At 56.3% G+C, this 11,093-nt stretch overlaps 1 protein-coding gene across 14 annotated transcripts in view; it reads right to left on the bottom strand.

The window, feature by feature from the left end:
- SPTAN1 (spectrin alpha, non-erythrocytic 1) overlaps positions 1–11,093 on the bottom strand; it is a 57,939-nt gene that overhangs the window by 675 nt on the left and 46,171 nt on the right. For 6 of the 14 annotated variants that reach the window (XM_074362335.1, XM_074362336.1, XM_074362333.1 and 3 more), the window contains 15 exons: positions 10,901–11,022; positions 10,449–10,581; positions 8,643–8,741; positions 6,972–7,131; positions 6,292–6,368; positions 5,445–5,654; positions 4,740–5,036; positions 4,274–4,386; positions 3,843–3,860; positions 2,703–2,765; positions 1,400–1,454; positions 774–970; positions 578–631; positions 347–493; positions 115–262 (listed from right to left, as the gene is read on the bottom strand). In XM_074362335.1, coding sequence (XP_074218436.1) covers positions 115–262; positions 347–493; positions 578–631; positions 774–970; positions 1,400–1,454; positions 2,703–2,765; positions 3,843–3,860; positions 4,274–4,386; positions 4,740–5,036; positions 5,445–5,654; positions 6,292–6,368; positions 6,972–7,131; positions 8,643–8,741; positions 10,449–10,581; positions 10,901–11,022 — 1,893 coding nt within the window. The remainder of the gene's footprint in view (positions 1–114; positions 263–346; positions 494–577; positions 632–773; positions 971–1,399; positions 1,455–2,702; positions 2,766–3,842; positions 3,861–4,273; positions 4,387–4,739; positions 5,037–5,444; positions 5,655–6,291; positions 6,369–6,971; positions 7,132–8,642; positions 8,742–10,448; positions 10,582–10,900; positions 11,023–11,093) is intronic. The other 8 variants (XM_074362338.1, XM_074362340.1, XM_074362344.1 and 5 more) reach the window with 2 other exon arrangements.

The raw sequence follows: 11,093 nt of genomic DNA, 5'->3' as shown, positions 1-11,093 counted from the left end.
GGTCTGTTACTCTAGACTCAGCCCTGCCCCTCACCCAGGGGGCAGCCTTGCTGGGGCTTTACTTTTGAAGGAAATAGCCACCCCCTCCCCAGCAGAGGAGATAGCGCCCTGCACCTGGTACAGCTCCTCCTTGGTCACGTAAGGCTTCCCCTCGGAGCTCAGGGCCCGGAAGGCGCTCTCAATCTCCTCGCTGGACTTGACGTTCTCGGTTTCACGGCTGATCATGAAGGCCATGTACTCTTGCAGGGAGACATGGCCGTCCCTGGGGAGCAAAGGTGCAGTGAGCAGGGAGGGTGCGGCACGAGCTGTGGGCAGAGTCGCGTCTGCCACGGTCCCCAACACTCACCTGTTTGGATCCACAGTGTCCAGGATGGCCTCAAACTCAGGGTCAGGCTCCCCTTCCTCTACCATGGGCAGGTCATAGCCCAGGGAGCGCAGGCAGGATTTGAACTCCTGGTGGTTCAGCCGGCCAGACTTGTCCTTGTCGAAATGTCTGCGGCACAAAGCCGAGGGCTCAGCACACAGGCCCTATTGCTGAGTTTACCAGCCCCGCCAGGAGGGTGCAAAGTATACTCACTTAAACATCATGCTGAATTCTTTGAGGGCCTCCTCAGTGACCCCTGTCGTGTTTCTGAAGAATGAACAGAATTAGAGACCCCACATGGCAGATGACACATCCTGTTCTCTCCCAGTAAACTGACTGCTGAACGCAGGGGCAGCCTTTCCTCCCGCGGCCCCTGCTGCCCAGCGCCCACCGGAGCTGCTGCAGGTACCTGGCTTGGATCTGCTGCTCCAGATTGTGCTGCATGCGCATGCCCAGCTGGTCGAGCTGGTCCCACTGCTGGGCCAGGCCCACAGTGCTGTGCTCCGTGTACTTGTTGTCCAGAATCAGGGCTTCCTCCATGGCTGCCCCCAGGTCCTCAATCTTCTTGAGCTGACTTCTCATTGCTCTAATCTCCTGGTGCTTGCGCTGCAGAGGTGGGGGAGCAAAGATGCATGAGACAGGGGCTCTCGCCTTGGTCACCAGGCCTGAGAGCCTGCTCACCTCGCTGGCCTTCCTCAGTCTCAGTATCCCCAGCTTGAGAAGTGCAGTGCTGCCAGGGATGGGGTGACACTGAAGAAATCCAACAGCCTTACAGGGAAAGACTAAAATGTGAGAATCACAAACCAGTGGGTGGACCAGCCAGGGAAACAGTATACACTAAGGACCAAAGGAGCCTCTTCCTCTCCAGGTAGCAATTGCTTGAGACAAAACACTCTAAGATGATGAGGGCCCTGGGCTGCTTTAAGCCAAGGGTACCCAGTCAGCCCACCTGGTGCCTGACTTGAAGCCAAGAAGGCTTGCTGGCAGTGGTGGGGTGAAGGGTTTTAGTTGGGCCAGAAACACCAGGGCACTTACTTTGGTAGCTTCAAGCTGGGATTCGAGGGTCCCAGATTCTTCCACCATGCAGGACCTAAACACAGAAGCACAGTGAGGCAAGAGGCCTGACCGTGAGCTTGAAATTAACTTCTCTCAGACAAAACAATGCCTGCAGTCTCAAATTCCTTTTATTAAGGAAACACAATCTGCCTGCTATTGGCTATCTTTTCCTAAGCGGCCCTGGGAGCCAGAGGGCAGGTAGTGTTTCTCCTGTTTCAGAGACGGGAAGCTGCTGCCCGATGTGGTGCATCACGTGCCCGAGGCCAACAGGTAAGCCAGGGCTGAGCCCCAGGCAGCCTGCAACCTGCTCCTTGGCCAGGACCCTTCCTCATGTGGCTCGTCAGGCCCAGCAGGCAAGGCCCTGGAGGGGTACCTCAGGGATCGGTTCAGCTCCCACGGGAACAGAGGAGGGCTGCAGGCCAGGCGGCACACCCCCTCTGCAGCCACAGGGGAGGAGGACACCCTGCACAACCCTGCCGCCCAGCAGACGAGACCTGAGGGAGGAGGGCAGGATGACAGCCGCTGCCCCCGAAGTCCCTGGAGTCTCCTGCAGGCTCCTGAGGAGGGAAGCCACATTCTAGGGTAAGTGACAGCAGCGGGGGAGATGCAGTCAGATGACCCCTCAGACATGGAAACTGGGGAGCCAAAGGGATCATGACCAGATTCAGGTTTTGAAAATGGTTCTAATTCTGCCCAAAGGCAGGAGGTGGCTGTGACTAAGCCCTGGATTCAGGTTCTACGATCTAGAGACACGGTGCCAGAGGCACCATCCAGGGCCGAGTTCTGAAGAGCTGGGGGCCTCTGGGGAGTCCCCATCTTCCCGACATAACACAGTGTAAGGTCACAGAGGCTACCAGTGAACGAAGATAACAAACGAGGTTACGTGCAGGGACGAGTCACATTGTGCGCGTGTCCTTGGTAGGGTTTTAGCCCCGCCTCCCCTGTACCCACATTTGCCCCAGCCTACCCTTTTAACACCCAGTGAGCCAGGGTTAGCTTGTAGTCTCCCCAAGTCCAAAGTGCTCTAAGCAAGGCAAGGCACCAGGCTTTCTCCTACCCCAGCAGGTCAGACTCACAGTCACGCCATGTCCCCCTGGGAAAAGCACACCCCCGGGACCTGGGGGCAGGAGGCTGGGTGCTGGTGCAGTGGGAGGAGGGCAGACCCCTCCTGCCCATGCGGCCGCGGGCGGTGGGTTAGTCAGAAAGCAGAGCCGCCTGGGGAAGTCAAGAGTGCATTGGTAAAACCACAGTGAGGCAAGAAGAGAAATAAGAGGAGAAGAACCTTCCAGACAGATCATCCCCAACTTCATACTGATAGACACGAATGACCCGACGATACGCTATGCTATTCAAAGAAAAGAAACCAAATGAATACACCAAAGGAAGGGGAGGCAAGAGCACACGGAGACGGACATAGACCACGAGGCCCAAGCTGGCAGTGCGCAGGCAGGGACCTGGTGGCACAGAGCGACGGCTGGCCTGGGAGGACAGGCAGCTCACGCTGGGACTGGGCAAGACAGGACAGGGCTGGGAGGAGCCACACGGCAAGGGGAGCATGGCCCCTCGTGGAGACAAGACCAAGACCAGCAGACACAGCCGTGGGCACTGGGGAGGAGAGCAGGCACCAGGGTGCTCACAAGCCTAAGCTGAACCCGCGATCCCTAAGTCCCGACCCGCCTGCCTTCAGCGTGTGTGCGCTCGCTTCTCCCACTGCCTCCTTGAAACGCCTGAGGCCCCCGTCTGCAGAGCCTCAGGGCTGCGAGCCCAAGCCCCTGTTGCCCCAGGAAAATGCACAGGTGCCCGACCCAGACAGAGGGGGAGGCCCCACCGGGACCGGGCAGGACGGCCCTGCTCCTCTCAGGGCTCCTCCCAAGCCCTCTCATCACCCACACCCGGGGCACTTCTGCCTCCTATTAAGGCAAAGGACAGCCTCAGCCCTCAGTGGGGGTTGGGGGTGGAGGCGCCAGGGCACAGCTGGGGACTTATGGCACCAGCCTGACCCCTGTTTCTTGCCCATGACCTCCTAGGGACCAACTGTGGTCCCATGAGACGGGGGGAAAAGAGGCAGAGAAGTCCAGAATAATCCCCACGTCTGAGCAGGCATGGGATTCTCAGTGGTTTAGGACTCCAGCTCTGCCCTTCGGGCGTGGCCTCATTCCCTAACAGAACCCTTGGATTGGAACAGGAAAGGGGGAGTGGCTCCCCTCCCAGCCCGCAGGCTGATGGGGATGGGGGGAGGACAGGGGGCGGCAGGTGAAGGCACACACTACTCGTGAGTGCTGGGGGAAGGAGGGGGTGAGGGCGGGGCGGGAAGGCCCATCCTGGGATCCTCTGCAAGCCAGGCCACACCACAGGGGAACAGAGGGACAAGCACACAAAACACCACACCACGAGCCCGGAGAAATAAGAAGACAATATTAACCCATCGAGGAGATACGTTCTGTGGAGATGGGATCCAAGCAGCCGCAAGACAAGGTGGTGTCCGGACAGCAGCAATCGTGAGGCAGGGGACAGAGGCAGACACAAAAAAGAAGAGAAACAAAACCAAGATCATCAATACCCACACTGCACTCAGCCCCATACCTGTCACCGTCGCTGCGCAGGGCCCATCACGAGCCACCCAATCCAAGACATCCAGCGACTCCATCTTTGGAAAAGTTCCCTCAAGAACACTCCTAGCTCTGCCCATCCCTCCTCAAGCCAGACCAGGCCATGCTCCTAACCCTCCCTGCCTCATCGCAAGATGCCTTCTGGCTTCAAGCAAAGCTCCCTTCACTCTAGAGCCCGAGGCCTGGGCATTCAGCCCCGGGGACCAGGACGCTCCTGGGGCTGAGCCCGGCGGCAAGGCTGCACCTGGTCTCCTGGATCCACTGGTGGAAGGCGTTGGCGTGCTGGGCGAACTCCTGGCGCAGCTTGTCATTCTCCTCCTGCCGGCGCTGCTCCTTCTGCAGCTCCAGCTCCCTTTCCTAAGGACCAAGGGAGGCAGAGGCCTCGTCACCCCCACCCCCTTCGTGGACAGGCTTGGCCACTGGTCTCAACATCCGAGAGGAATGGGAAGTAGTTTTCTGAAGCCAAATAGGACAAGATACACGCACTCTGGGGGTTAAGGAGGACTGGCTGTTAACCTCAACCCACAGACAGCAGGCAAGGCATCTGGGAGACATTCGCGTGCTCACTTCCTCCAAGAACTCTGTGAGACGTCAGGTGGGAGGGCTGATCACAGCCAGGTGGGGCTGCGGGACCCACACACGCGGTGACTCCCCCTCATCACTCTTCCACTAGAAGGGGCTTCCCTGCAGGGCCCAGAGGGGAAGGGCACCTTGATGATCTTCTGCAGGTTCCTCCAGGTCTCCTCCAGGGCCTCCATGGTGAACCAGGTGTAGGGGTTGGAGGCCACACGGAAGCTCTTGATCTGGCGGTCCAGCTCAGCCAGCTGGTTGAAGTCGGCCTGGGCCGAGCTGAGGGAGGAGCGGAAGGCATCATGGGCCTCACGCAAGGCCTTGATCTCTTCCAAGGAGTTGCAGCGCACTGGGTCTGTTAAGTCCTCCTCTGCATTTTCAAACCAGCTGTTGAAGGCAGAAGCCTTTTTGGCAAAGGTCAGGAAGAGGTCCTCCACCTGAAAGCAGAGGAGACTGAGTAAGGACAGCTGCCGGGGCTGGATGGGCCATCCTTGGCAGGAGGGCAGGTGGCAGTGTCGGGGTGGGAAAGGCGGGGTTAGCTCCCAGGGAGTCAGGGACTTGCTCGGCTCAGTTCTCTGCCTCCCACTCCCGCTCCTGACAGCCCTCAGTCTTTCTCCCCTTGCTCTCCTTTCCCTGGGATGTGCCAGTTCAGTCTGTCCTAGCTGCTTCCCAGCAGCAGCCTCATGAGGGCAAGACTCCCATTTGCCTTGGTTTATTAGGTTGGCTCCACGTCCCTGTGCAGGACTGCCTCCAAAGGTGAGGGCAGAGCAGAGCACGGCAGCCAGGGGATGGCTCTGCCTTCCCTGGGAGTTGAGCTGGCTGTGCTTCACCAGGGTTGCGCTTACCTTGCGGAAGTGACTCTGAGCCTCCAGCAACTTCTTCTTGCGGGTGGCTGAGTTGGCCAGAAGCTGGCTCCACCTTTTCATGAGAGCGGCGTGCCGGGCCTCGATGGCCTTGGACTGAATGTGCTTGGCAGCCAGCAGCTGATCTTTGAGGGCAGTGATGTTGGCAATGCCCTCCTGCTGGAAGGCCTGCAGGCCAGCATCAAAGGTTTCCTGGAACAAGGAGCAAGAAGCCAATTTGCAGTCACTGTGCTGAGACAAGAACATGCTCTTTCCGGGCGCCTCAGCTTCTGTCCTGCCAGCTGCCCAAGCCAAACTGTCAGCCTCGAGTCCCCACCGTCTCCTGACTCTTGGTGACACCTGACCATTTTTCCACGTCTCCTCCAGACCACAGGCCACGGCAGCAACTCCTCCCAGTTCCCGCTTTCAGCCTCGGAGTCAAGTACCTGGGCTTCCTATCTGTGCACGGCTCTCTCCACTACCTCCGCCCAGAATGAATGCCCGGCTCTCCCCCGACCACTTTGTTTATGCTCTGTGATCTAGCTTAGATGTCATGTCTTCCGGGAAGACCTGCCCTGTCAACCTCTGCCTACTGGAAACTGAGTCCAACACCTCCTGGGTGAAGTCCACGCACATCCTGCTGTGCTCAGCCCTGGGAGCACCCATCGGGCCGCAGCACGGAGCCTAGTCCGACAGCGTCCCGAGGACCAGGACTGCATCCTGCTCACTGCTGAGTCCTAGGGCCTAATGTGAAACAGTCAAATGCCTCAGTGAAGGATGCTGGTCATCGTTCATCCACCAGGAAATATTATGTGAGTCAATTTCAATCAATAAAGTGGTCAGGACTGACCTGTTTGGTGAGGAGAGTCTGGACAGAAGACAGATCTCGGCCATAATCATCTGTCTTCAAGCTGTTCTCCTTTTCACCTAGAAACCCAAGCAGGGAAGTCAACCATCCCTTCTCAATGTCGTAAGATGAATTAAAAAAAAAAAGAAAAAAAGAAAAGAAAACCGAGGCGCCTATTACTCTGCTTACATTTAAATTCCAACACTACTGACAGCAGCCTCCGCCCTGCAGCCCAGGCCCTGTCCTACGGCTGCGTCAGGAAGGGGACCCGCCAGCCTGTCCTTATGCTGTGACGACTACCAAGGGTACATGGGCCTCCTCGCCAGGGAGCTAGGTCTCACCCTAGGCCCGTGCGGCTGGGGGACGGTGCTGACACAGGCTGGAGGGCCCACTGGTGTGCCCCTTGTCTGTGTTGTGATGCCTACTGCTTCTTGCAGTGTTAAAGGAACAGTCTTGTTAACCCCCGTGCTGGCCTGGGGCGCCGCTGAGGCCTTGGCTCTGCCTCAGCACCCAGTCTCCCGGCGGCCGCCCGCGGTCTGCCCAGGTTCTGATACACCCACATCCCATCAGTTTCTTCTCTTCAGAAGAAAACTAGCGGCACAGGATGCAGGCGGTGTGTGGCTCTGACAAATCTTCCCGCCGGGAGGATAAGAGACGCAGGGCCGCGCCGCGGCCGAGCTTACCGATCCAGGACTCCACCACGTCAGCCTTCCAGTTGAACTGAAGGAAGGCTGAGTTCTCGTCCAGCTTCGCCTTCCTCTGGGCAGCAGCTTTCTCCAAGTCTGACACCTTCCCGTTCAAGGCCTTCATCTTTGAAGAGATGTTCTCCTCGTGGTGATTGTTCTAGGCGTGAAGAAGTCAGTCTGGTCAGCCTGCCCTCCTGGGCAATGGCCCGATCTGCACCCTCCCTGCCTGGGCGGGCTCTGTTTCTGAGATGGGCCATGTGCTGCCCTGCCCACTGCCAGGAGGAGAGTGGCTAAGGCTTGCTAAGAACAACACAGAGTAAAAGCCTTAAAAAGATGAATACTGGCAATTCTACTGCTACAAGTAATAGTGAGGAATGTGGTGAAATGTCAGCTCCCAATGATACACTCACTAGCATTATTTCTGACATCGGAGTTAGAGAAAGCCTGACATGATGGCTCCTGTACACACGCAGTAAAAATAGCGGCTCAGTGCAGCGTTTTCACACTGTGGGTATTGACAGGCGTTAAGCCCCAAACACTCTGATTCAACCTTGGTTAAAACTGTATCGAAAACGAAAACCTAAGTCAGCGTGAAATTTAAAAAGAAACCCAGGGAGAAAACAGTAAAGACTGCTGTTGGGAACAGAGCGCCGGGCTGTCTGCCAGACGGCTGAAGAATATTCACAAGCTGTCACTCACAGGTTTAAAGAACACAGAAGGTTATCCTGGTGGGGCCGTGTGTGTGGTGAGTGGCACCCGGCCTCATCTACGTGTATGTGGTCTGTGTCTGAAATTAGTTTCTGTTAGTTTATTTGCCCAGTGAACATGGATTTTTAACGACATTGTTACCTCCTATGGAGGCCTGATCACTGGTGCAAATTCTGTGATGAGATCTTATTTACTAAATACAGGTTTTTAACAGGACATCAGAGTTGATGGAAGTTGTCTGTCTTCTGGAATTACATTTGTCACTGGACCTCAGTGACTGGTGGTGACTGACTTGTGACAGATGGCAGCACTGTGTTCAATCTGGATTTCAATCTGGGAGTGACTCAACTTCACTGCTGCTAAAAAAGCACCAAGACCCCTTATTTTTTGCTTTCTCCCTAAAAGGCTCTTTGGATGAAATAAACCTTGTGCTTTTAGCAGGTACATTTCTAGAATGTCCTGTACGGCAGCCAGCTCTCACACAGTCATGCGATGCAGACGGGCCCCACTTTACCCAGCGGTGCTCTCTGTAAGGGGTCCGGAGGGCCAGGCATGAAGGGCTCACCGGTGGGCATCTCTGGGGCTGGCTTTACGGGTGACTGTTTTGAGCTGCTTACTGGTATTTCCTGCTACCCCTGTAAGGAGCCTACATCACTGGAGAAGTAAACAAGAGAAGCAACCGTGTGGGAGTGACCAGGGTGCAGAGGGACCAGCAAGCGTGCTTCGTTGTCTAATTAAGACAGAAAAGACAAGTGCTGCAGAGTAACTTTCCTAAGTGGCTTCTAAAAGGGGAGAAATATCCTGTTACTCACAAAACACAGGAATGGAGTTGCCATGGGTCTCCACACAGACTATTGTTTGCCGGCTATCTCAGGGGAGGAGCTTTGTGGGCAGCTGTGGTGCCAGCACGTGGGCATCCTGGAGCGGGAAAGGAGGGGCTTACCAGCGGGCCAGGCTCACCTTCTTAACGAGGTCTTGTCCGTTAGTGCAGACGTCGTTCACACGGTCCTTGTGGACAGTGAAGTCTGTCTCAAAGGCTTCGTGTTTCTTCAGCAAGCCCTGGAATGGAAGCAGCAAGGCCGGCTACTGCGAGCCTGGCATGTGTGGCGTGTCAGGGACTGGGGCCAAGTATCAGGACTGGGAGGTGCCCTCACACACATCCCAGTCTAGCTGGGGACTCAGACAACAGACAGATACAGAAACAAACAGGCAATTATAAAGCAGTAAAATGAGGATGCCCTGAGCGTGACCGGAGGTGGGTGGGCTTGGGGAGTGGCCATCAGGGAAGGCCTTTCTGAAGGGGTGAAGCTCTTGCTAGGCACTCAGGACAAGGCCCCCGCTTTCCCTCTAGAAGACCACAGAATGGACACCCAGCAACACAAGAGCGACACCCATTCTGAAGCTGAACCCGAGCACATCCTCCTGGGGGACCTTCCGAGTCTTGCCTTTTCCTCTGCACAGTTTAAGCACTGAAGACGACGCCTCTTGTGCTAGCTTCCAGGGAACTCAACTGTGCAGAGGACGGGAATCACTCCTTCTAACTTCTACCTGCATCACCCTGACTAGCTGAACAGGATTCCCACTGTGAGGAACGTGGCTCAGGGCTCCCCCGACTCCTGGGAAAGCAAACTCTGCATCCACAGCTGGTGGCACGGATTTGGGAATATTCGACTGTAACGTGCAGCTCCTCCTATGAGGAGGGGGTCCATTTGCCCTCTGGCCCTGGGCTGCCTTGGGGTTGTCTTCCCGTAGGCTAGGCCTTAAGACGCCTTGCAGCCCCCGCCTTTGCCTCTTTGTACACTGCCTGAAGAAGCTGACCTGAGCCTGCTAGACGGTGAGAGGCCGCAGGGAGTGGGGCTGGGAGGTCCTAGCCGACAGCAGGGAGCAGCTGCCCGCCACACGGCTGACATCACTGTGGATCTCCCAGCCTAGCTGCCCTCTGCCTCAGTGCAGCCGTGTGAAAGCAGCAGAGGGAATGCCCATCCACTCACAGAATCGTGGGAAATAAACTGTTGTTTTTAGAGTGTTCACAGACACAGTTGACCAATGTATTTAGGAAGTATCCTATGGGTTGAACTGTCTCCCCCTAAGGATATGAAATCCTAACCCTGAGCACCTATGAAGGTAGAGATAGGTCTCTCCAGATGAACCAAGCAGAGGGCATTAGGGTGGGCCCCAAGCCAGCATGACTTGTGTCCTGTATACATAAGGGGGAAATCTGGACACAGACACACCCAGAGAGAAGGCCGTGGGAAAGCAGAGGCAGGGGGAAGACAGCCACGTGAAAACAGGTTGGAGTTAGGCTGCCACAAGCCAGGCTACCAGAAGCTGGAAGAGGCAAGGAAGGATTCTCCCCTAGAAGCTTCAGAGAGGGTAAGGCCCTGATGACACCTTGATCTCAGACTTCTAGCTTCCAAAACTGTAAGGCAGTAAGTTTCTGTTGTTTTACAGCTGCCTGGTCTGTGGTACTTCATTAAGGCACCACAAGAGACTAACAGAGTACTAGCCGCCTGTGCTGACGACACTGACAGTCCTGCCTGGCTGACAGCAGGGCTCCATGAACCCAGCTGACAAAGTCACGCCAATTTTGTCTGCAGAGGGGCCGCATCTCTCATGTGGGACCTTGAGGACTGAAATCAACCGAGACCCTGGCTGCTGGCTCCGTGCGCCCTTCTGGGAAGGGCACGGCCACTGGACAAACAAGCAGAAAAACGGTGGCCAGCGGGCAGTCACTAAGAGGGCAGGCAGCATCTGAGTCTCTCTAACCTGGATGGCAGCAAGAGTGTCTCCATAGTCTTCACTGGCCACCAGGGTCATTTTCTCATTAATCCAGGCTTCTTCCTCTTCCACGTTGGCTACAAACTGCTGATATTCCAAGGATTCTTCCAGACGCTGGCCCCTAATGTTATTAGGAGACAGAGAAAAATTAGCCATAATCTCCTCCAATCTAAATGCCAAAAATAACAATGCATGTGGGATGTCAACGGTTACTTCAAGCCCTCTTCGTAGTACAAAGCAGGGGGTGTTGGTCAAACACAAAATTCTGGAATCGTACACTGTCCAGATTCACTGAACGGGATGAGCTCAGCATGGGCTGTCAGAGGCGGCTCTGGAGCAGGCCACCCACCGCACTTGCAGCCTGAGAAAAGGGTCCAGGCAAGAGGACCCAGCGCCCTGAGCAGGCCCTCCCTATGGCGCCCCTCCCTCCGACGGCTCACCGAGCTGCCGCCAGCTGCTTCAGCTCCTTCCAGTGCTCCACGAACTGCGCCAGGCGCTGCTGAATCTCCTCCTTCCCAATGGTGTTATCATCAGACAGCTTCTTGCCAGTGTCCAGGACGCCCTGGCAGGCAAGAAGGGTTAGATCGACAGTCATTACCTGCTTCTAGATGCTTCCAGGAAAGGGCCCTGACA

Source organism: Camelus bactrianus, chromosome 4 (assembly GCF_048773025.1).
Source record: "Camelus bactrianus isolate YW-2024 breed Bactrian camel chromosome 4, ASM4877302v1, whole genome shotgun sequence".
Lineage (NCBI taxonomy): Eukaryota > Metazoa > Chordata > Mammalia > Artiodactyla > Camelidae > Camelus > Camelus bactrianus.
This window is presented reverse-complemented; position numbering and strand designations above follow the sequence as displayed.